General features: G+C 36.3%; 1 protein-coding gene across 1 annotated transcript; it reads right to left on the bottom strand.

The window, feature by feature from the left end:
* Positions 1-1886: 1886 nt before the first annotated feature.
* PIK3CA (phosphatidylinositol-4,5-bisphosphate 3-kinase, catalytic subunit alpha) lies at positions 1887-25057 on the bottom strand. The gene is made up of 20 exons (XM_009710295.1): positions 24643-25057; positions 22894-23103; positions 21969-22219; positions 20165-20410; positions 19203-19288; positions 17225-17330; positions 16280-16432; positions 16037-16171; positions 12087-12211; positions 11613-11694; positions 10974-11138; positions 10301-10404; positions 8941-9112; positions 8493-8599; positions 7865-7986; positions 7265-7343; positions 4709-4879; positions 4042-4159; positions 3725-3876; positions 1887-2523 (listed from the first exon to the last, which is right to left on the bottom strand). The coding sequence occupies exons 1-20, from the start codon at positions 24992-24994 to the stop codon at positions 2253-2255; spliced, it is 3207 nt and encodes a 1068-aa protein (XP_009708597.1). The 5' UTR covers positions 24995-25057; the 3' UTR covers positions 1887-2252.
* Positions 25058-25996: the final 939 nt, after the last annotated feature.

The following is a 25996-nucleotide window of genomic DNA, read 5'->3' as shown; positions in this document are numbered from 1 at the left end:
TTTAAGAGAGCTAAACCATTAGAGCATATTGACTGCAAAGTAATACATACAGGGGTAATTTTGCTCTAGAAAGTATGACCAAGGTTAGCAGGAGTTAAAATATTCATATGAAGAAAAAGGAATATGTAACAGTCAATAAAAAGAGTAATGGGAAGTCTATTGGACTATTCCAAAATATTTAGTAGAACTAAGGAAATAAAACTTCACATTCCCCATACTATTCTTGGAACTTCTGTAGTTTTCACAAAAAAGGTTTCCTCCCACAACATCAAGTATCCATGTGTGTGCAGTAATCAACTGCAGGATCTTGACTATGAAAGTGTCTTGAAAGAGCAAAGTATTGACTTTACAATCCCCGAAGTCTTTCATAATGTAATTGATTGCACATTTTTCATATACTACAATTTGCTAAATGAAGCCAACCACTCATTACCTCATCAGTACAGCCTGCACAAAGTACAGTTTACTTATATACTTATATTCTAATCTAACACCAACTGTCAGCATATTTTATATTACATGTGGTATTGCACTTTGAGTGGCACCTCGGTGCGCGTTTGCAAGTGATGAAGCTGAACCCCTGGAAGCCCCAGCCTTTGGAATTCACTCCAAGTGCAGCCAATCTAGCAAGTTTAAAATGTTAGGGTGAACATCACCCTTAGAATTATGGGTTTCGCTAATTAAAAAAACCTGTTTAATAATTAGAAAAACAGTCCTACCTGAAGTTGTGCATAAGGGCAATCTGAAATCCTCAGTATTCTGAACAGTTTCAAAAAGTGGTGCCAATTTAACTGATTGCACACATCGTTATTGTGTTAGAGGACAACAACTAGATTTACAAATATACATTACACACACACAAAACAGACAAAGCTATAAAATGTTTGGTAACTCCACATGCTTTGAGCTAGCCAACTTATCTGCTGTATGTTGAACTGCTTATTACCAATCATATTGAAAATCTAAATTTCTATTTCTGATGTGTCTGTTACTGGATTAAACAACCACTTCCAAAGTAGAAATAAAGAGGAGAAATGGTGGACCCAAAGATTGAGGGTTTAAATGTACGTTCCTTGAATAGCCAGCGTATCACTTCAGTAATGTGAAGAGTGATGCCCAAAAATTTTTGAAGAGATTTAGGCCAAGTTCACCTCTGGCATTAGTGGGTGTATCTCCCACTACTTCAGTGGTACTTGTGTCCTCTTTCACCAGGGTTGAATTTGGTCCTAGGAGTATATCTGGTCACCTTCAGTGACGTTAATGGAAACGGGAATCTTGGACAGATAGAACTGGGCTGCAAAATTAAGAGTGATATTGGACAAATCATGTAAATAAAGAATATATATTAATAATAGTTCCTATTATATAAATAGCCTTTATAAAAAAATAATCTTTCAATAATTTTAATAACTCACCTTTCTTTAGGTTCTGGAAAACATGTATGAAAAAAATCTATTCAGTTCAAGTTAGATTAAAGCAAACCTAAGATGAACACTACAACTCTCTGTTGCACTAAACCCAATTCTGACCATTCAATTTCCAGGTTAGTCAGTTTTTTGGGATGATACGGAGTTTCTTTGTGAAGGTATGAATTGCACCCCTAGAAATACTGAGCAGAAGCAGCACCATACTGAATGGGCTTATTCCCTACTGCTTTCAGAAACTGTGCAGATGACGGACCCAGAAATCAAAGGGTCATCTAAACCCCGTAAATGTTAATGCCTCTGAGCACATTTAAAAGGCACTGTCCTCTCACTATTGTTTTTAGATCTTTGAGCATAAAACTCCTTCCCTTCAAACTATGCTGCATTTAAATATTTGCTATCACTTGAATTCTCTTTCCACTCTTCTCAATCCAGCCAGCCTCTACCTGCTGTACCAGATCTAAGGTAATACCTGATGGACTCTATGTTCATGCTAGCACTATTTTCTTTTTCCTTCTAATTTATCCTATCAAATGAAAAAAGGAAACATTCTTCCAAGTTTACCTTTTGCGGCTTAAGGCATAACATGAAGTCACACATCATACTAAAGCTTAATTTTTGAAGTGTACAATTTTAGTGCTATCTGAAACCCTGCTTTACATTATTTTTCGACCGTTGTCTGAACAGTTCATCTCTTTTCTTGCCATAAATTCTAATGTTGTTCATGGTTTGTGCAATTCCTACGCAACCAGTCTTTGCTGCTAATGGGTATTAACAGTGCAGTACCCACAAAGCGGGCAATCAGTTCTTGTTTGCTTTGCTTTCATTTCAGTTCAAAGCATGTTGCTTTATTGTGTGAAAGATCCAGTCCATTTTTGTTGTCCAGCCACCATGGTGAGCATCGTTCATTTGCTTCATGAAGTACTCAAGAGCTTCCTGCTCAGTTTTGTCCAATGCAAGGGTCTTTCGAATGTATGCAATATCATCAAAGGACTGCAGTTCTGGCATTCCCGAGCCAAGCATCATGGAGAAAAGATTTATGAAGAGATTGGCATGCTGCCGAATTGCTAGATAAGCCTTATAACACATCTCCTGAAACCTGGAAGAGACAGAGGAAAAAAGCTCAGTGTATTTCCCTATCAGATGCACATTACTTCATCTCCAAAACAGTCTTCAGGTCACTGGACACTAAAAGAGTAGATAGTCTTAGTCTAATAAGAACACCATAATGTTGCTGAGAAAATATACTCATCTTCCTACTCAGGTTATCTTCATTTTTCTAAGAATTAGTAGTGGTCAGACTAACACAATAGCCAAACTGAAGGCAGGCTTTCTAGCCTTAAACCTGATTTGCAATTCACACAAGTATTCAACAGAAGTTTATGGGAGCTCACAGAGCTATTTTAGTCATTGCTACTGACACTTCAGATTTCAAAGCGCACTTCCTGATACACTGCTGCAAACAGTGCTTTCCTGGTTATCATCAGAGATGCGCTTCTCTCCTGCAGTTTTACAAGGGCAGTAGCTATTGCTCCTTAGATACCCTGGAGAATGCACTGAAGACAGGGGCATTTGCTATATCACAACATTGGGTGAGAAATGCCCGTTTCTGCTGAAACTAATTTAAGTCAGGTTAAAAAAAAAATGCAAAAATGCTTCACTGCAGCATTCAGACAGACACTGTAACTTTCAAATCTGTCTTCCTCCCCATAATAAAGTTAAGTTTAAATTGAAACCTCTCGAAGACTGGATCTCTGGAAAGACAGATACTAAGAATGACTCCAGCAACAGAATTTTTTTTTATTTATTATTATTTTAAAGTTCTCCTTTCTTAGCAGGTTCTGCAGAATGTCAAACTACACAGGCCAGCTGAGGAGGTGATACCACAGCAGGTATAGCAGAGAGAAGTACTGCTGAGTGACCAGCAAGGCTCTGATGCACATTACACTTGACATAAGAATTCTCAGTTTTTGCAGTTACACAACCCCAAGAGGATTTTAAATGTTAAATAAAAAAATATTCAGATATTTAAAAAAAAAAAAATCTATCTTTATTCACGTGTGCTGACCCTACAAAGCTAAAGTGAGGTTTCATGAACTGAAGACCATGTAAGCGCTAAGATCACCTACTGATTTACAGGTGGAATTTGTACCGGTTTACAAGTAAGGAATTAGAACGTACCCACTGCAAGCCAATTAAAATACTAGTTTTCAGTTAAAAGGTCTAATTATTAAAGGTCACCAGTAGTAGAGTGCATTTTAGGTACAAAATACTCTGGAAGTTAAACACAAAGGGCTCACCTTTCAAACTCCCTTGTTTTGGTACATTCTTGGGCTCCTTTACTAATCACTATTAAAAAGTCTTGTGTCAAGACAAACGGTACACGCTCTCTTTTATAACCAAATTTTTTCTTCTTGTGGTCAAGGAAGTGCCCAAAGTCAATGTGAAACAGCTTGGAAAGACAGAAAAGTATTTTAAGATTAGTAACTCCTTGTTTAAATGTCATGGTAAAATTGATCATTTACTTATAGTTCAGATGAATTTTTTTTTTTTTTTAAGCAAACTCATATCAAAGTGAGAAATGACATTAGGCTATGTTTTTAGAAAAACATCTTACTTGTCCATCATCTTTTACCATGATGTTACTATTGTGGCGATCACCAATGCCCAGTATAAAGGTAGCAACACAGTAGCCGGCACAAGAGCGTGTAAACAAGTCAATAGCTGCATCATACCTATTGAAAACAAAAAAGGAAACACTTTCCTACAGATATTCTAATAATAGAAAAGTGCAGATTTTTTCTTTTTTTCCCCTCCCCATTAAGAAAGAACCAACTTCTACTATCTGCTCTCAATGAAGCAGAGTTTGTGGATTTTATCACTTTACCAGAGTAAGGAAGTAATTCAGCGTAGTCTGAAAACAGTAGTTGGTACTTACAGTTAGATCACAGAACAGTAAACTAGCTATTAAAGTGATTGTCCCTCATTTCCAGGTTAACAGTTTTCATTTTGATCAGCTACTGAAAATACAGACTTAAGCCGTATCTTCATAGTTCTACCTCCAACTTATGCTTTACTGCTGAGAAGTCACACAACCAAACTCATTAAAAGAGCTACAAGCAGAAATACCAGGCAAACAAGGGCAGAGGAGGAAAAAAAAAAAAACAAACACACCACAAAAACAGATGGCCATAATTCCCCACTTGATGAACTTTAGTTCTCTTGAAGTTTCCATCAAAAAGAGCACATGAACAACAAGCAACACAAGCAACACAAAATCTCACATTTCTCCTTTGTTCTTGTCCTTGAGCCACTGATGTAATGTATGGCTGTTGAACTGCAACGCTCCTTTTAAGCCTCCTTTACACTGAATCTGCATGATCGTATGAGAGCTCCTCACTACCTCGATGAGTCCCACACAGTCACCAATAGACAAACAACCATAAGGCAACATCCTGAAAGACAAAGGTGGTGTGTGTTTTTTTTTGTTTTGTTGTGTTTTTTTGTTTTGGTTTGGTTTGTTTTTTTGTTTTGTTGGTTTTTTTTTTTTTTTTATTTAAGACAGCAAGCAACAGGCATGCTTAATAACTTATCAAGTAAGTTTCATCTGTTACTTTAGGACACAAAAAACCTGTTTTAACATTTTATAGTTGTATTATCATTAGTCTTGAGGAAAAAATGTACCAGATATTAGTACAGTAACATGCTGGCCACTGTATCCACTAATGTCATTCGGTTAAGGCAAAATTTTATTAGCATGTTCTTGGAGGCCTTGGGGAATACACTGGAAAAACCCTTAAAAAGGCATTCAGCATGATATAATGAGATATAGTCAAATATACTCAAAGTTAAGTACTAGAGATAGAAACTAAACATTCAGAAGACAAATGTTAGTATTTCATCAGTTACTGTAAGCAAGTAGCAGGTGATACTTTGTATGTAAAACCAGCATGGGACCTTCAAAATGAGTTTCCAAACAGTACCTGAACCCATTACAAAATTGTAACTGGAATCTACAATCAGCAATGTTACAATTCGTCAGGATGTTAATAGACTAACTGTAAACAGATATTTACTTATGGACTCTTTAAAGAACATCATAAATCACTTTTTTGTAATCCATAGTTGAAACTCAAAGGATAATCTCAGTAGCCCATTCTTCTCTTTACAAGTAGAAGAAATTAATTTCTCTGCCTCCCTTTTCTTTCACAGGTTTCTTTCCTCACCCTCCCCCAAAGTCTGTATTTCTTCTGTTATGTTCAAAACATTTTATTTATGAAAATCAAGTAAAAATCAGTCTTCTATTCAAAGATGGAAAGAAACATGGCCATTACCTTGTTTAACATCCTCTGTTAAAAGATTTGTGAGAGAGGATCATGTACCTAAAAGCAGCCCTTCTCTCTCCTGAAGTTTCCTTTTTGGAGGGAAAGTGTTACACCTATAGAGTAAGACGGCTTTCTCTGAATACTGGAGCATCAAAAGATTTTCTTGTGATGCTATGGTAAAAAACCCAGAAAAAACAATCTATCATGGCTCTGTATTAGACCTAAGAATCTATGGAACACCAGTGCAATGCACAGCCAGTGGCATAGTTGACTGCTGCTGTTGCTGTGGAGGTGGGCTTCTCCTCTCTGGATTAACAGCACTTTATTTGCAGGTACTAAAAGGATATTTCTATCTATCTATCTACACTTGCATTTTTAGATAGAAGTCTGATTTAGAGGCCAAAAAAACCAGTAAGACCCATTTATTTTCTTAAGGATGTGGCATAAACTTTGCACTGTTAGACTTTCTGTACCACAGAGACATAGAGTTTAGGGGCCTTGGTGGACTGAGTCGCAATTTCTAGATCCTCAAAAGATTTTTGGTTTTATCCACTAGTGTAATCCGTAGCTTGCTCAAGTTTGAGTCCATCAGCTGCCTCATCTTGCATTCCTATTTCAGTCTTTCAGCATAACAGATGGACAGTTGCAAGTTTTTTGTTTTGACTTTTTTAAAATCAGCCTGTCACTTACACCGTATCTATTCAACCTCTCTTCTAAAGCTCCATGCTGCCTCTTTAAGAAGCATGGTGGCAAGAGGTGGGAGAGGAAGTATTTTTGCAGTTTTCCATAGCTGGCTACTCTTCAAGACACAGGCACTGCACATGAGAGATGACGTAGACCAACAGATCCTTTTGTCTAGATGAGGAAATGAGAACTGGAGGTGCAAAGAACATACTTGGTTTGATCGCGCAGAGGCCACTCTGTTATGCCACCACCTAAAAGTCTACCACACAGCAAACACAAATTTGGAAGCTTAACCTGTCCCGCATCAGTGTTCCAGAAGCAGAATAGTTTATACTGAACATCATTCTGCAGAAGCTACTGTACCTCCAGACTATTTGGGGTGGAGAAGATGCATGCATATCAGGCTGGGTAATACCTACTTTCTATACTGAAATGACGATATCAACTGCAAAGAGTCATCGCTCAAGAGGGCTGCAAGTTTGGCACTCATTTAAAGCAAATCCTACAGATACGATCAGCAGACCATAGTGTGGCTAGTGTGTGTTAGCTCTTGTATCCATTCCTGGTGTGCAGATCCCTCATATCCACTTAAATGAGACTTAAGTATTTTTTCAGATATGATCTTATCTTTACAGAATCCAGTGTTTAGCTAACTGAAGGTTATAAAGACAATTTTTTAAAAAAATAAACAAATCACTCTAACATGTACCAACATGCCTATTTATAGCATTTCATTTATTACCCTTGAGAAAACAGAAGCAATCTCTGGTAACAAACCAATGCAAAAAACATTAAGAACAGCATTGCTTGAGAATAACCTCTAATGCTTACCGAAGATCAAGACCCTGATTTTGCCAGATGTTTTCCATAATTCTAATTATCTGAAGTGTCAGCATGTCCTGACGCAAGTCTGGAATAGTCAAATGCATAGAGATTGCAAATTTTGTAACACCAGAACACTTAGTTACATTTTATTTCACTTTCCTCCCCAAAAGTATGTCTAAATGAAATGACACTTGCATAGTTTAGCGTAGGTTTTGTTCTCTCAGAGAAATGCAGATTCTAAATAGTTGAGAAAATACAAATTTGTGGTGGCAATTTCAAACCTGTTTAAAAATACACAGTAAAACCCATGACAAGGGAATTACAGATTATACATCTATAATATCTTGAAGACATTTTCAAGTAAAAAGAACAAAGTATTAAATAGTATCATGTTCCACCTCAGACTGAGCATCTTAAAACATAAAATTTGTATGAGACATACTTATTTGTGCATGCCTAATTTTTCTGGAAAACTGCTTTGCTCAGACGATTTTTTGTTTAAGTTTTTTTATATATGTATTTTATATGCTTAGAAAAAATACTGAACAGTAGGTTAGGAAAATAAACAGATATGTAAGCTTTTGGATTACACTTATTTTTTCTTACCGTCTCCATTTTTAAAGATTATCTCATTGTTCTGAAATAACAATTCAGACATAATATCTGGGTTTTCCCAGTTCAACCACAGCGGCCTTTTTGCAGATGACATTATCCTGCACTCCTCGAGCCTATAAAAGAGATAAGATTTCTATGAAATAGGTACAATTTGATTCTCATACCATGCTTCTGTACTACTAAGTTCACCCTGTTTTCTTCAAACTATTTGAACTAGTATCAAATTAAAGATGCATGGGTAACTGACAATCAACCACTTTTACTTCCAGTTTCAAATTTACTAATTTAAGTGCAATGTTAACCACTTGCTAAGCCCAATAGAAGAGCTGGTTATATTACAAATTTTCCTTTGGCAGTGTGTCTTCCTTACAAGTGGAAAAAGCACTGCAGTTCTGTCACCTTAAAAGAACAAGTAACTGTCATGTTGTTCCCTAGTTTGTTAAACCATTAGATTGAAATTACTTCACTCTCTATGGATTACTGTGCTACAAATTTTATTCAGTAAACTTTCAAGTTACTAACATTTAGCATGTTAACATTTAACCATAACATTGTTAATGTTAACATTACTAAGCATTTACTTAAATATCTAGACAAATTTCAAAACTGAAGACAATACCGAAGATTTCCCAGTTGATGTGCAGGATTAAGGGGAGAGATAAAACCTTGTAAAGCATCCATAAAATCTGGCCGTCTCATTTGTTCAACAAGAAACTTCATCTGTACCTGATAAATAATCACATTCAGGTTTTGAGAACAATAATTACATGTAAATGAAGGCAAGCATCAGATTTTAGCTTTGGTTTTAAAGCATGGTTTTGCACAGTTCCAGTGTAAGCAACTCTGCTGAGCCATGTATTACACAAATTGAAATCCTTAACTTTAGTTCTATTGCCTTAAGAGGTAGACAATGGTAATGTACACAGAAAATATTACAGCTTCTAGGATAACATACTGTCTACTGAAGTTAGCATTAGTACTTCTCTAGTTAATCAAATACAACACAGTTCTAAGTAATTCCTGTGACTCAACAGCAACAGTTTTGGTATGTGGACAGCTCATAATACCTTCTGGGTCTCATCTTTTTTTTCCTGCTTGAGAATATCTGTGAGGTTAATCAACTTCTCCATAGCCTCCACCTGCCTGCTCAGATGCTTTAGGTACATTCCACACGCTCGACAATAGGACTCCAGAAGTAAACCAAACCTCTGACTTACAGTTTTATTGTGCATTTCAGACCTACACAGAGAGGAAGAACAGTTATAGCTTAAAGACAAGACCACTTAGAGGTGCCAAAAGTGAAGCTATACCTGTAACATCTTCCCGAGCGCTGCTTATGGATCCTTCTTTTCAGATAACTTGCATTGACCTCCCACAACTCATCTCATTTTGATTGGACTGACCAGACTTCACTACCCTTTACAACTAACTCAGCACAGAGTTTATAGGCTTTTTCCCCATTCCTTCTTGCTCCATCCTGTCCTTCTCTACCCCTTGCCTTTATTCAAAATCCTTGCTTCCTAGAAACTCTGTAGTAAACCTCAAGCTTTCAATTCAACTTCCAGATTTCTTCTGAGAGCAAAGCTAACCTGTTTCATTTTCTTCTTATCTCATTCAGTCAATCCCAGGCTGTAGCTCCTCTAGTTTCCTTGTGTTCTTACCTACTCTCAGTCTTCGCACAGTGCTAAAATACATTCCCTCAAAACAAGTTAATCAGGCAACTTATTCCATTATCCTTGACGATTACCTAGTGAAACAGAAAACTGAAAGCACAACAAAGATTCCTTGCTTCTATTTCAGTGTCTGATCACACTATCTTAGAACAGCATTCTTAGGTGAGACCTAGCCCCAATCCAGTATGCTGTAGGCTGATCCGTGCTCAGCCTTCTCAATACCAGAACTTACAAAAGCCCATGTTATATTAGTAAGTAAGAACACCAAGATATTTGGGTTTTCAAGCTCCATAAAGTCTTTAATAAGCATCTATGAACAGTTCTTTTTCAAAGCCTTATCGGGTCAAATTGGGTGGCTTTCTTCAGGCCTCAACTATTCGTAAAGTTTTCTGGAAAAGACTGGTGGGGGATCTGGCATAAAAAATAAAGTTCAAACAGCAGAAATGCGTCAAAGCTGTAAACAACTAACAACATGGGAGGCCTTCAGCAATCTTAAGACTACTCTGCTTTTATCTAAAGATGATTATTCTGAAGAGAAGTACAAAACTAAGTACCTATTGTTAACTAGCTTTTGAAACTGCAAGGGATGACTTCTACTACCAAACTACGCATTCAAACTCTTAACCAATATAAAACTAACTTTAAGCGGTAATATTTCCTAAAAAAGGACATTTGGTATGCCAAGTCTTTAGAACAACTACTTGCTTACAGCTAATAGGAATCCCACCACTCCTTAATGTGATATTAAGCTTACTTTAAATGCCAAAAGAAGAAATGTCCTATTCTTTGATTGGTCAGTGCCTTCTTGAGCAAGAATCTCACAAGCTGATTATCTAAATACTGTTCATATTTCAGAACCTAGTTAAGGATAAAGAGAAAAGAAAAAAATATGAGCTGCAGTTATTACTTCTATGAACAATATAGAGGATAAAGAAAATAAATATTATTAAACAGTTAAATAAAAAGCAATTTATGTTTTACATTAATTATTGTAGAATGACTGATCTTGGTATTGATATTGGTATGTGTTAAGATCTGAACAGTGCATTGGCTGCCTCTATTTCAGGAACTTACCATCTGATGCTTCCTTTACTGTTACCAAATATTCAACCCCAAATTGCTCAAAATTTTGAGAAGATGCTTCTGCTTATACTTTCCCATATGTTAGGACAGCTGAAATAGCTGCCTGTTCCAGTTGGTAGAACAGTTCTGCATCTCTGCAAAATTTTGGCATTTAATATCAACAAGCAAAATCACAGCACTACGGAAAATTAATTACACTTCATCTCCTCCTACTAAATAATCCGCAAAGCAAACGGATACTTTTGAGAACCTCTTTTTCACATCACCTTAACTTTTGTTGTATTTTAAGCCTCTGAGATCATTGACTATACACAAGACATCAAGTATACCAAAATGTTATATACCTGTACTAGCTGGATTAAGTACTGAGACAGTTTGTCATCTGTCAAGTACTTCTCTAGACACCGAACTGCAAAAGCTCGCACCATTGGATCTGGATAATTACAGTCCAAAAGCTCCATTGCTTGCTCTGGCTTGATTGGAGGCCAATCTTTTACCAAACAGTACATCTGCGGACAAGAAGTCCAAGCATGTTACACATTTGCATTGATTAGGAAGAAATTGTAATACAAAGCCATGAGAAGGTATCGTCAGACACAAACTGCATCTGAGTAGAAGCTCTTTACCCGCCAGTCCTCTCTCAATAAACAATTTGGTATTAGTTGCCAGCTGACTTTGTTATTTTAACCACTATAAAAAGAATGAGAACAAAACTTCACATATAACAGTAATTGACAAATCAGCAACATAACAGGGATTCAACTAATGCCACCAAGAGGAAATCTTAAGACTCAGACCAAGCTAAAGAACAAGAACTATGGACCAGACTGACTCATCAGTTTTATTGGCAACTTGATTCATCCAAGTTTTCATTCAATGTATCATGCACACATAACATATTTTTAACTTAAAGAAGCTTTCTTTAAAGTAGTATATTTTAAAGTTTCTTCAAAACTTAATGCTTCTTCAGTGCTATATGTTACCTGGGCCACTTCATCTCTAGAATTCCATTTAACAGACAAAAGTAATTTGGGCAGAATTTCTGGTGTATTCACGCAATAGTGTCTGTGAAAGAAAAAAAAAAGTTGTATGTACAAAATGTCATTTTTGCTTCAATAACCATCTACTATGTCCCCTCAGTCTTGCACCTTTTTCTTCCTTTGTCAGCAGAATCTGATCAATACCATAAGGTGGTGTCGGGATCCATGTGTGACGGTAAGACTGCACTAATAGAGAAAACAAACTAATTCAACAACTTGCTTTTCTCCATGGGCTTACGAATCAAGACATACAATGCATAATGCTTTAAAAGCCTTTTCTAAAACACTAATGCCAACAATAGAGAATAAAGGGAGCAAAACCCAAGACAATCGTCATGACAAATTGGGAATGAATGGGCTGAAGTTTGACTGTGCCAACAAGGGTTTTTCCTTGGCTTGGTTTTTGTTTTTAAATACCTGTGGCTCCAGAGGAAGTCCTTCTCTTGCTCAGTGATTTCAGACAAAGGATCTCGTGTACATATGGCTCGCAGTTGCTCCTTGTCACTTTCTCTTAATTCGTTATCTCTAGCTATTCTGTTACTCTGCAAAGAGAAAGTGGTCCATTAACCCTCCACACATTTCCTTCCGATGTCATACAACGTACATGAAGGTAAGTATTTTTTAACAGCGTAGCAACACTTAGAGCCTGTGTCACGCAATACTATCTTGTTGTTTCCTTTTGTTCTAACTGAGGACTTACAATTTAAAAAGAAAGATGAAAGACTAGACCTTTGATTTCTACAACTGTTTTAGTCACTACTGGGACAAGAAGAGGTACATTTCAACTAAGTCAGCTGTGTGGGGAAATAGCAGCAGTTGACATCTGACGAACAACATAATGCAGCATAAAGTGAAACTGGTCATTTCTGTCTCCAGTTTTGAGATTGCTGAGAGCTGCTGAAAGGAGTGGAAGAGAATCAGAACTGAAAAAGCAGAATATGGAGGATGAAACTAGGTAAATGAAAGATAGAACACTGTAGGAAAGCCTGAGTAACAGGAAGACTGGAAAAATAGTAACCAGGATTAGCACAAGATATTCCCCAAAGAGCACAGAAAACAGAACTGGTACATGCTGAAATTAATTTTATCTAAGACTTCATTTCTTAGAACCAGCTTAGACTAATGGCAGAGGTACTGAAACTACTACTACTAGATTTTTCACAGCTTATGTGCTAAGTCCAATTTCTCCTATTCTTTCCATTTCTTAGTTCATTCAATGTTTTGGGTTTTTTTTTTTGCACAGCAATATACGAAATTATACAGTTTGAGGTTTCAGAATCAATTGTACTGCAAAACAAGAGAAATCTTAAGCAGCTTATAGTATTGTCTTTATTATGAAATACAAGTATGACACTTAAGATGAAGCTACCCCCAAAAATTCTGTAAGAGTTCAACAGTGTTTTTATAGTAAACTCACATTTTTACATCTGTATGATACCTACTACTACAAAAGAATAAGATCAACTCTTTTCCAAGTTCAAAATGTTTAAACTGTACAATGACAGTATTTAACCTCTTGTTCTGCTTTTTCCCTAGGCAGTTTCTATTGAGCACATTAAATAAGCAAGAATCAACTGAGCTTTGTCTGCCAGTTTTGTTGATGGAAATTTTCAACTAGTTGAACTAGTACTTGAAAACACAAATACCTACATGTCCTTTACAGAAAGTCTTCCCGATGCATCTAGCTTAAAAAAAAAAAAAGCTGAAGAAAAGAACAATCTGAAGTTTCCAGGTAGGAGATCATCACACCCTTTAAAAAGTGAAGTGGTGTTATTTCTAAGAATATGGACAAATATAGAAACAGTTGTCAGGTTATACCACATGATAAGCTATCTACTTCAGACTGAAAGTTCTCTACTTTACATTTATCTTTAATTACAAAATAATGTGTTCTCATGATGGATTCACTACTATTATATGAGATAAGAATATTCTGGCCTTCAAGCTTACGTCTACCAATATTAAGGTATAAATCAACCACCTCGCAGGATTTTTAGCACCTTGCCCTGTTAGTAGTGTGAGAGTGCAAGATCTTAGTGCACCAGCATTTTTTTTTTGGTTACCATTCTGAAGCACCTAGACTGGACATAAAACTGGGGGGAAAATTATTCAGGACTACTCTCTATGTGGCACAGGAAAATTTTTAGAATACATTCTTAAATATTATGGTAATGGATACAGTGCAAGTAGTAAAGCCAGAGTCATTCTGTAAGGAAGCTAATGCATTTTATAATCACCCTACTCCTGACTTAAGATCAAATAGTTCATATTGAACACGTGATTAATTGTACATATTCATCTTGATTCTGAAAGAGTCATCCTAAATAGTAAGTGAAAGTCAAAAAAGTATAAAATGTACCTGCATAGTGGGTCAGAAAGATCATAGTTTAGGTCAAGCCCAGAAGGAAAATGCATTTATCCTGCTGCGGTCAACACCAAAAACTTGAAATTCTATGAATTGTGGGACAGTAAATTAGATTTAATATTTGAAAGTTTTTTCATATTCGAGATATTAATGGACCAATAAATGATCTCTTGTAAGTATGTATTAATTGATTTTTTAAATGCAGTGTGATGCATTTCAAGGTTAAACAAAGAAATTATGCTCTTTGTATCATAACAAAAACATTTATACAGAAATCATACCTCAGTGACTGCTTTCCTGATTTTGACCATTTCAGACAAGTGTTTTTTACCTCTTTCAGATATGGTCAATGCTACACAGTAATCTAGTATCCAAGTTTTGAATGAGTAACACCACATTGCCTTTTAACTCCCTAAATATAGTTAATATTGCAAACAGCTATAAATATGCACAGTACCTGAATATAGAAAGTTTGGCTTGAGACCTGAAGATACCACACATTAAAAGATAAAGGGGACAAATACAATACTAAGAGATAACTAGGTATGTTCAAACTTACCAAGCATTTAATGAAATACGCTTTAAGAAAGGATAAGTAATAAGAGGATTTTGGCAGACAACAAGGAGGGTTGAAAGAAAAGCAGCATGAATAATGAGAAAAAGTGAGACCAAAGCAGTGATACACAGTTTGTTTCCCTGTCAGCTTAGTCATTGATGTAAATAGACTTTCTCCATATTTAACCACTATGACCTTCTTCTACAGTATTTTAAGAATTATCACAAAAAAACCAAGACAGTAATTTGAGACTTTATTCTGTCTCAGGTTTTTTTTAAATTGTGAAGTGTAAGTTGATCATTACTTTGTCACTGAAGTGAGAGCTTATTCTCCTCACCATTTTCTATTTTTGGCTATGGATGGAACAAAACAATGAGTTAAGCATATATAAGCCTAGGTAATAGGCTGTGTTATAGCAAAGGAATGTTATTTACCAAGAAGCCAACTGTCCTTAAACATTTATTAAGAGCCCTGCAGCACTGTTCAGTTACAATATATACCATAAGCACATATGCCACTCTATGATGGACTTTCTGTAGGATATCAAGAGAAATTGAATGCCTACAACCCTTTGTTCCAAGATATGTTGAGATGGGACTGTTATAAATACCACCAGAATTCCCAAACTGGAAGCTTACTAACACCTACGCACTTTTTGGCACAGCGAAACTTTCCACTCCAAGACTCCTCTTCACACAGACCACAAAGCTCTCTTGGGGAAACTCTCAGGGCTTTGAACCAGCCTCCAGAAGAAAATGTAAAACATATCAACTAATTTCACAGCCTTGTCTTTAAATACCCAGCATTTTTAGCTTTACTTCCTTCTTTTTTCTCCTTTTAATCATCCAACAAGTGCTTTTAAGAAAGCTCCAAACCTCACCAAAAAGCCAATCATGAATACACAGGTTCTCTTCATGGAAGAAGGGAGATAAAAAGGACTACCCTCATGTATATGTCAATCAATTCCCTTAAAATTGCCTGTACTTATGGTCATAACTAGCCCAGTAACCAGCCAGTAAAGAGTTATAAGCACCTTCAGGTTACACAAGAAAGCCTACCTACAAAAATGAAATTGTAACAAAGAAAAACAGTATCATTGAAGGAGAATTACAACTTTTGGAAAGTTAAACTAAGTAGTTCTGAATTAGCAATACAAAAATGTCAAAAATGCCCTAATGGTTTGCACAGTAAGACAGCTTCTCTTTAAAGTTTTTCGGTTGGTCAGTGAAGCATTAGGTCAGTTTACTGGTAATATAAAGAAAGGAGAATCTATTACTCACTTTGCTAAACACAAAACAAAAACTTGATTTCTTGATTTTACAATAAATTTGAATATAAGAAAAAAGTTTTCTTTATCACCAATATACTGAGTAAAATAAATAATTAAAGTAGTATATAATAGTTTCACATTTTAGTAGATAATCTTGGAAGGTGAGTTTGCCTTACCAGCCCTGCATAGCTGTAGTTAAACCCCAGTTCACGTGATATAGTCCAATTGGCATGCTCTTCAATCACCGTCATATCTGGAAACTTCACAGGATTGCTAAACCAATCAAATTCCAGCTCTAAACATGGAGTTTCCTATGTAAAGGGAATTTAAATTACTTTTTCTGTTGAATGATACTAATTAGAATACAGCATATTTGGAAAATGTACTCTTAAGAAGGAAGTTGGCATGCAAACATTTACCTTATTTGGATTTGATCCAGTAACACCAATAGGATTCAACAAATCCTCCAGCCCATGAGGTACTGCCCAAAGATTCAAAGCCATTTTCCCCGATACAAGAGTGTCTGTGTAATCAAACATGTTTATATTTCCCCAAGCCAACGGACAGTGCTCCTTAAAGAGACAATAGGTTTAGATCAGACATAAGAAATGAAAATAATAATAAAAAAATTTATGATAAGGGTGGTGAGGCACTGGAACATGTTGCCCAGAGAAGCTGTGGAAGTCCCATCCCTGGAAGTGTTCAAGGCCAGATTGGGTGGGCCTTTTGAGCAACCTGATCTAGTGAAAAATGTCCCTGCCCATGGCAAGGAGGCTGGACTAGATGACCTTTAAAGCTCTCTTCCAGCCCAAACCATTCTATGATTCTGTAAGATTCATAAACCTGGTTTTAGAATAAAAAAATATAATACCTGTGACACACATTCAAACACAGAATATAATGACGCTGGTGGCTAGAATTAGATGCCATATGTAGTAATTTTTAAGAATCTATTTGAGATCTTACATCAATGCTAAACCAACACAAATTTTCTTTACTTTAAAAATCAACTCTAAATTCAAGTATAAATATTGTAGTTTAAGAAATAGGTAAGTAACATATGGGTTTAGACACTTGAGTTTAAAGGCACTTGCACCTCAAAACACGGATCTTTGTGTCTGGCAATACAGTATAGACACTATTTACAGTGCTGTCCGGATAAGCTTTTTTCCGTGTTGTTTAATTTCTGACCACAAAAAAAGTGGTAGTCTGAATAAGATACAAGAAAAGAAAAACCTCTATTTTAATCAGATTCAAATCAAACACTGCACTAAGACTCATTGCTAGGACAGCATTTACCAAATATTTTACCAAACTTAAATAGCTTTTATTTGTTAGCATATTAAAGCCATGAAGTACTTTACCTCTTTAGCACCCTTCCGGCCTTTAACAGAACAGATAGAAAGGCAGAGCCGAGCAGCACGTGGAAGATCAGGAATGTACATATCATACAATAGCCATTCATTCCATCTGTAAGATTTAAAAAGCAGAATAAAACCAGGTTAAAGAAGAGCATGGAGACAACTGCATTCAATTAAGTTATACTAAAAAGCATTTGTTATATTCCTACCTAAACTGTATATGTGCAAAAAGAGTACACTTTCTTACTGAAGAAGGGTCCTCCTACATGCATTTGACCACATCTACTCCTTTTGGGAGTGGAAACTTCCCCAAATAGCATCTAGCACCAAGAGTGTTTAAAAAGTAATGTGAGGTTCAATTCCTGCAAACTTAGTAACAGGTTCATTCACTTTCACTCTTACAAACCTACTGACTGCAACTGTAAGTATAGGTATAATCTAAAGATAATGGATTTGCATATGTGATACACTAATATAAGGTTCAGCTTGTGAAGTATTTTTCACTTCAGGGGAAAAAAGCAAGTGGGAAAAAGTGTGGCATAGCTTTCAGAACTCAACTAAATTTGAACTGTTGGAAAATGAAAAGATAACTGCAAGATGGCATATAACACAGAAATCCAAAGCAATATTCGTAACTCAAATATCATTCTATTTCCCATAGTAATAAGAGCACAGATTGGTTCTACAGGAATACATATTTTGTTTTCCTGAACTTCTCTAAGTAAGCTTTATCTCTCGGTTGGTAGAATGATGCTTTTGAAGAGGAACTTCTGAACACAGTTTCTGTTCCTAAGTGGATGGTCATGCTGAATTTTCTCAGTTGGAAGAGGCAGCAGCTTGCAAGGACAGCATTAGTTTTTCAGCGTGTCTGTAGCTACTAAAAGCAGAGTTTTACAAAGAAATAACTGTCCAAGCCCTTCTCTAAGAATGAAGAAATTGGCAGATAAATTTTAATTCACTTTTCTTACATGTTTGTTTCATATAATGCAGATCTCTGCAATTATATCAATGTTTTCAAGCCATACCCTTCACCACCTTCCCAAAATTTTCCTCTCTGTTACACTATCCGTTCAAGTATAGCTATATTTCAGGCAACTCGGAGGGAGAGGCTATTTTTCAACACTATGTATATTATTAGGCCCTCCAATTATAAAACCTAATCATATTCACAGAAAACCTACAGACAAAAATAAAAGTTTCAAAGTGTTTTAATAAGACAAGAAGTCAGACAGAAAATGCAAGTCAAGAATTACTTCTAACATATACTTTGCATCTCATCCTAGCAGATGCTGAAATTTCACACCTCTTCATTAGTCAAAGTTACAGGAACATCTTTTAGACACTTGTTCTCAGTATGTTTATATATGCTCATATAAAACTTCTTTTTGCACTTTTAAAGTTCACGTGATTTATTTTTCCAGGTAATATTGATGGTGGGTCAAATCTCCTGAAAATAATTGGCCAGATGCGGCAGTCACTTCCATGTTAGCAAATGATACCTGTCCCTCCATACTCAGTAGTTCTGCTTTAGTACACACTATGCAACCTCACCAAAACAGATTACATGACATCAGATTGACTCATGCTGAAAGTGAAATCTGAACCTGCAACTGGAACACCTGCTATTGATCCACAATCAAAACCAGAGCTCAGTCACCCAGAGCTATGCTGATTTCACAGTATTAATGAGTAATTATATTGAAGTTTCAGAGGCAACTGTAAACATACATGTGAAACAGATCTGTTCAGTAAAGAAACTACACTATTATGTGCAAGACAAAATACTTGTGTTTGAATTAAATTAATTCTATTTATAAATATAGGGATATGTAAAAATATTTTTACAAAACTTAAGGCCAGGAATTCCCAGCAAGGGGCTCTACCTGAATAATGGCTAAGTTGAGCCTTTACTCCTTCAGTGTTACCACTTACGATGCCCTGGAAGTCAGGTTTTCTATAATCATTCAAGTATTTAGCTTACCTGGGATTAGAACAAGGTACCCTTTGAGTATTCACATTGTCACACAAAGGTTCCCCTCCATGGTAGATACCTGTTCTAACATAGATCTGAAAACAACATCCATATTAGTACTGTTTTTGAAATGTTACTATACAGAAATTTTTTCACTGCTATCAACATATACTGTGTTTACAACATATTATCCTTTCATTTTCATCAAGTAAAAAACAAAATCAAAACTGAAAACCAAACAGCCCCACCACTCCCCAACCCAAATTCATTCATGCTCTGTAAGGTATAAAGCACTGTATATAAGCACATCGTTCTAGAAAAAACATTTTGGTCTTTTTCCTCATTAATTGCAATGCTAGTTCTTAAAAATTACAGTAATAAACTTGAAATGAACACAAAAAACCTCATGGAATTTATTCTCAATTCTTCCTGTGCCAAGGTATAGTGAAAGAAAAGACTGAACAAACTGCGAGAATGTTGGGGCACCAGACTTGTAGTACGACTCCAATAGGATTGAACCCTACCTGCCTTTTCTCCTTGATCTCCCCATACCTCCCTTTTCAAAAACAAAGACAGCAGCACACTATCCAGCATCCCCTCATCAAAAGTATTGCCAATTACTGCAATACTTTCTTAAACATAGTAATAATTTAGAATACAGATAAAATGTGTTTTGTTTTTTGATCCATTACATCTTGGCTGAAGTGAACTACACAAACTGAGTCCTGCTTCTATCATGCAGAATATTTACCTAATACCACAACTCACATATTTAAATAGTGTACAAAAAAGTTTTCAGATGCTAAAACATGGTATTTTTTAGAATTGAGTACTTTAAATAACAAAGTGGTCTAATTTTCTAACATGTTAAATAACGCTACTTTTCCAATGTAAACACAGAAGAGAAAACTCAGGAAGGAAACCATGAGCTGCTGAAAAACACGTATGATGCCATACAGCATTTGCCTTACCTTGTCTATGTCTCTAATGTTCACATTTACATAGGTTGCACAGAGGATTCTTATTCTGAGAGCACTATTTATAGTCCAGAGGGATTTGGCTGTAGCTTCTCCATTCATGTAGGGTGTAGCGGTAGAGATACGCCTGGAATAAGATGGCATTGTAAAGGTGTCCAGTGGCAGCTGTGTATATAGGCTTTCCTTAGCCATCAGCATCAGATTGGGCATGCGACCAAGCATTATACAGCTTCTTATATACTGCAAGAAAACAAAGCCAAATTTCAGTATGTTTTCAAAGTTTATGCTTTTGGTAATCTATACCCAAAAATATTCAGGAAAATATAAAAGCGTATTTAAAGTGCTTATCGTTGTCCCTGTATGTAGACCCTTTACAGTGTTTATAGTTATAACATCCAACAGTTTAAATACGTCATTGGGGTAGGATCGCATAGTAGTGCTTCATACAGATTTTGAGACATGACTAACTACAACAGCGGGAGGTTGAACTGGAGATAGAGAACAGAGCTGACAAAATGACAAGTCAGGTTTCTTGCAGTGTGCCTCAGCTCCGGCGCAGTGCAGCACAAAGCAGACTGCTACCAGATTACAGCTGTTCCTGGAAGCAGCTGAGCTGTTTTTGCATAGCAAGCTGCTGTACTAGCCTGCTGTGCAGACCTAGCATAGGTGACCGATACTCCTAGTCACAGGCAGAGAGCAGAAAGCAAATGGCAGACAGGCTCCTTTTTGGTTCAGTTGTGCTTATTACCTTACGCTCAGCACTGATCCTGACAGACTCTAGCTGTAAGGATGCATGGTGTCCATTCAGGACTGAGTGCTGAGAGCATTTAGTCTGGCAATAGTACCACAAAATATAAAGTATTAAGGCAGGTCCAGCCCTGGAGTGTAATTAGCAAGCTCTTTTGCAGCACAGTAAAGGTATACCAGATACTTCTGAAGAAACCACGCTAGATCAAATAGGTCCAGTGTTTGATCTCAAGATGACTGTGCAAAATCATTCGTGTATGCCTGCACTTGTTCCCCAGCTCCCACAGAACAGAGCTGTTTTCCCCATTATTCAGGATCCCCCACCCCCTTTCTCTCCCCCATGGAGAGCAGATCATCAACCATTTTAGACGAAGGAATGGAAGCTGTTTATTACAACAATACATTCCTCGAAGAGGAAGCAGCAACAGTCTGTCAGGAAACCTACAGGGTAACATTGTTGTCTGCTTCAGAGAGGGCTGCTCAGATAGTCTCCTGTCAGCAGTTCTGTCACTAAGTTTATCACTGTTTTAGCAAGATCAAAAAATTTAAAGATATAAGTAACACGAAGACAAACAGTTTGTTCAGATTTTTTCCACCTCTAAAGGGGGAAGGGACAAGATTCATAGTTGCAATGGTCGTCTCATAATTTAACATCTGATCAAGCTTCCTTTTGTATTATATCAGACCCATCCAAGCGTAACTCATTTCTTGCCACCAGAAATATAGGATATTTCTGAAAGCACCTACCACTGATTCATCACTAACATTAGAGGTAAACTACTTCATTCAAAGAAGAAAAATTACACTAGTGATATAAATTTAGTTTAAATTACCTTTTCTCCCCCTCTCTCTTTTGAAGCACATACAGCAGCAAATATGCACACTACACACATGCATTAGCCAACTAGTTTAAAGACCCATACACTTTTACTTCCTACAGCTTGGATTAATTTAACAAAAAAGCAAGCCAGTCATAAAATTGATCCTTTTTCTCTGTCACAAATTTGGATTATTTTAGTGTAGTTTAAGATAAATCCATTATGTTACTCACCTTATACTGGCTCAGTGGGTATTTTTCTAGCAAGTATTCATCACAGCCACACACTTTTAAAATATATTTGCCCTGGTACTCCAAGACGCAAAGTTTCAGTTGTTCAGATGACAGCAACATACTTCGCGTCTTCTTCCTAATCGCTTCAGCAATAACTTGCTCAGGCACACAGTCATGATTGATTTTTAAGGTGTATTTCTGCTTATCATTGTTTGGTGAGACTATTACCCATATCACCACTATAATTTGCCCTAGAATAAACATTATTTAATAAAATAGTGTTAGGCCTATCATTTTCAACACACTTTTGAAACAAAACAAACCCAAAAAACCCAAACCAAACAACTCCCACCCCTCTCCAACACAGATAATTGCTTGCAGTATGAAAGAAGCTTACAGAGGGTTTATAACTTCTGCAAGGAACTATGTGCACTCAGTTTATTTTTATACTCTAGTGTAAATCCAAACTTTAACGCCTTGAGGATAAGAATATTTTTATTAACGGAACACTACTGACTATTTAGCCTTCAAGAAAACAGCAGGAACTGTTTCGTATTTGAGGACTTCAAGATAACTCAGTGATTCAGCATCATTTAATTCCAGTTTTCTGAATGTCATAGGAAAGAAAAATACAAAGCCAACAAGTTGTTTCTGCCCATTGAAAAAAAAAAATCACCTCTATTTACCAAGTTATATTTCAACATTTAGTTACTAGAACAGCAAAAAAATGTAACTTTAAATGTTGTTGTCCTTTTGAATTTACGCTCTATCCAGAAAGTTATTCTGAGTAACTTAAGGTGCAAGATATTGCTAGAGTATACTAAATACAGTATATAAAACAGTGATTTACCTAAGTCACTGGCTGTATTCTGATTTCAATCACTGAAAAAACCCATTATGTTTCTACTGTAAATATTTATCTTACCTTTATCTAGTTTATTGTATATGTGTTTGGGTAGTTCAGGTGAAGACTCTACATTTGGAGGACAGACATATAATGCTCTACTATGTGGTGCATTGGCATCTCGAAGATCCACTGCTTCTTTACAAACATTAAGAATATTTCTTCTGAAGTCTTGTACTTCTGGATCCTTAACCATGTCAAATTCACAGACAGGCATGCCAATAGCAAAACCTACAGTATTGAAGAAGCATGAGGAAATAATTGTAACTGATAATTACAGCTAAAGATTCCTTCTATCAGTGACAGAAAAAGCATGCTTTAAGCAAAACACAACGTAAAGTATTTGTGTTAACCACTGGCTTCTACTAGTATACATAATTGTTTGGTATCATTCAAGAACAACACAGTTCTGAAGTTAAGTGCACTCAGCAGTCACAAAAAAGGTTAGAAAACGGGTGTACATTCACTGAAGATCCTGGAAGCCTTAAATCACCACTCACAGCTAACACTCCTCCTGGAGGAAAAGGACTAGTAAAAACCTTCTTTTGAAGTCTGCACAAAGTTTCCTAAGTGGACCAGAGAAGCTGTGAGGTCCCATTTTTCTAAAACCCTAGCAGGATTATCAGTAGCTATTAGGACCATAATCAATTTTGCTTACAACTAAATGACAGCTATTCAACTTTTTTTTATTAACTATGCTATTTAAAAATGTGTCAAGCACTCCAGGAGATATTGAACTTAAGCTCTTTGGCATAGATTCAAGTAGTAAGAGTCCATTTACCTCAGGTCCTCAGTCTCAGATATAATTTCATTTACTTTAATGAGATTACTTGCATAAATAATTATTTATGCATGAATGTTCAAATGGAACTTTTAATTGTCCTGTTGCATGGTTAGCTTACCACTTGTGTCCCTAAGTCCTGAACAGGTTAAGCTTTACAAAACAGTAGTTTACTTATGACACATTCATAACAATTAAATAATTTAACAGTTACGAGCACCCCAGAACAAGTATTTCCAGCTGACAAGTCTCTAGCACTGCAATACGCATCTGTTAGCAACTAAATGGGAGTGGGTATGTTTGTACTGCCTCAATTTAGATACTTAACCTAGATGCTGAAACATATGCTAGTCTCCCTGTGCTTTCTCAATGGCTAATGGAAAATAAGCTACTCCAGAGACAATTCAAAACATTACAATTTGCCCCCCCTCTGCCCCCCCCCCCCCCCCATCCTCAGGTGTTTTTGTTTCCCTCCCCTCCTCATACTCTTTTTGTCAGAAGGGCGGGAAAAACACCTAATTTCTGAAATTTTGCTAAGCAAGATGGAGCACTATTAAAACATGTGCTACTGCAAATGTGGTTTAAGATTTGTAGTTAAATGCAGAATTTACAATTCTGTAAACTTCAAAACAAATTAAAATTGACTTCCCAAACAATGGAACAGGCTTTGCCCTGTGGTAACACAGGATCCTCCTAATAAGAGACAAGCAAAAAGTATCCTCTAACCCACATACACCTATGAATATATACAAAGCAGATTTTGCACGTGAATAAAACAGAACAGCAAAAAAAAGCTTAATTCCCAGTTTACAAGTGTCAGCTTTACTATGACCAGCATCTTTGGACATTTCATGTAGCAACTGACAGTTACGAAATGCAAGCTTTGGCAGATACGGGTGACAAACACAACTCATTCAAATTCTTTGGTTTGTATTTTGAAGAGAAGCCAGTTAAACAGATTAGCTATGTTTAATTAAAGATAATCTCACCTATTTCTCTATTAAGAATCTTTTCTTCTCTGTTACCTACTGGTTCAATGACTTTTAGAAATGGCTGAAATAGTCGTAGGTCACAAAGTCTCCGTGTCTCATCAAAAAATTCTTCTCTTTCTGCTTCTTGTGTAACACTTACAAAAATGTAAGAAGATTCATCTTGAAGGAGCTGATAGAGAGGGTATTTTCTTGCTTCTTTAAAGAGTTCATGTTTAATAGTTAGTAAGGTGGCCTCACGGAGGCATTCTAGAGTCACTATCATTCCATTTGGGAGAAGACACTCCACAAGGATCCTCGGTGGCATCAAATGGATGCCCCATAGTTCACCAGATGATGGTCGCGGAGGCATTTTTAAGTCTTTAGATAACTTTGTACTGGAAGTTTTTCACGCAGTGATTTGTACGGGTAAACCTAAGTAAAAATCAGAAATTTAAATATTAAAATTTAAAATACAAACACCACAAGCAATTTCAGGTAAAATTGTTCAAACATCACTTATAACTGCAGATGAATATTCATGGCTATATTTTACATTAGTGAAAATGATAAAACCGATGTCTGAGGAATTTGTATTTGATGTAAATATCTACTCAAATAAAACAGTTATAGCAGAATCACATTAGTCTGGAAAAAAATGATGATACACATATGATCTTAAAAAACTGAGGATTAATTTTTTTACCTGAATTTTGTGATTTATGATTGGAACGCTTAAATAACATGGGGGATAAAAATATCTAATATTCAAATTATTACAGCAATTTTTAAACAAATCTCAAAACCAGTTCTTCACATTTTTAATTTGGAAAGAGAAACATTTCTTTCCATTTGGATGAGATACAAACCATTAGCTCTGCTCAGTTTAGCCAAACCAATGCTGCTTTTTTTTTTTTTTTAACTTTTTCTCATCCCAAACCTCCTAAGTATTCAAACACCACTAACATAATAGTGATAAGTATTTACTAAAACCTCTAAACTTGATTTTAAAAATCCATGTACATACAACATTTGGTCTTAGCTTTTTTAGATCAGTATAAGCTACCACCAGCAACAAACTTTTTTCCATGAATGAGGCAGGAGGACTGAGCTCTTTTAACATTTTTTGGTTGGGCTTGTTTTATTTAGGATCAATTCCCTGTTCTAATTCCCTTTGGAAGCCACAGGAACATCTTTGCCAAGCCAAACGAAAGCAGGGGAACATGTGTTTGACCATCTAGCAGCACTACGTTATGCCAGCTTAGAGCAGGTACAAGAAAAATTGTATCTGGACAGATCAGAGATGTCTCATAGCCCCGTGGCCAAGAACAGATGCCAAACAGAGCAGAAGAACTAGGCAGGCACGCAGTGATAC

This window comes from Cariama cristata, unplaced genomic scaffold (assembly GCF_000690535.1).
Source record: "Cariama cristata isolate BGI_N322 unplaced genomic scaffold, ASM69053v1 scaffold28110, whole genome shotgun sequence".
NCBI classification, from domain to species: Eukaryota; Metazoa; Chordata; class Aves; order Cariamiformes; family Cariamidae; genus Cariama; species Cariama cristata.
This window is presented reverse-complemented; position numbering and strand designations above follow the sequence as displayed.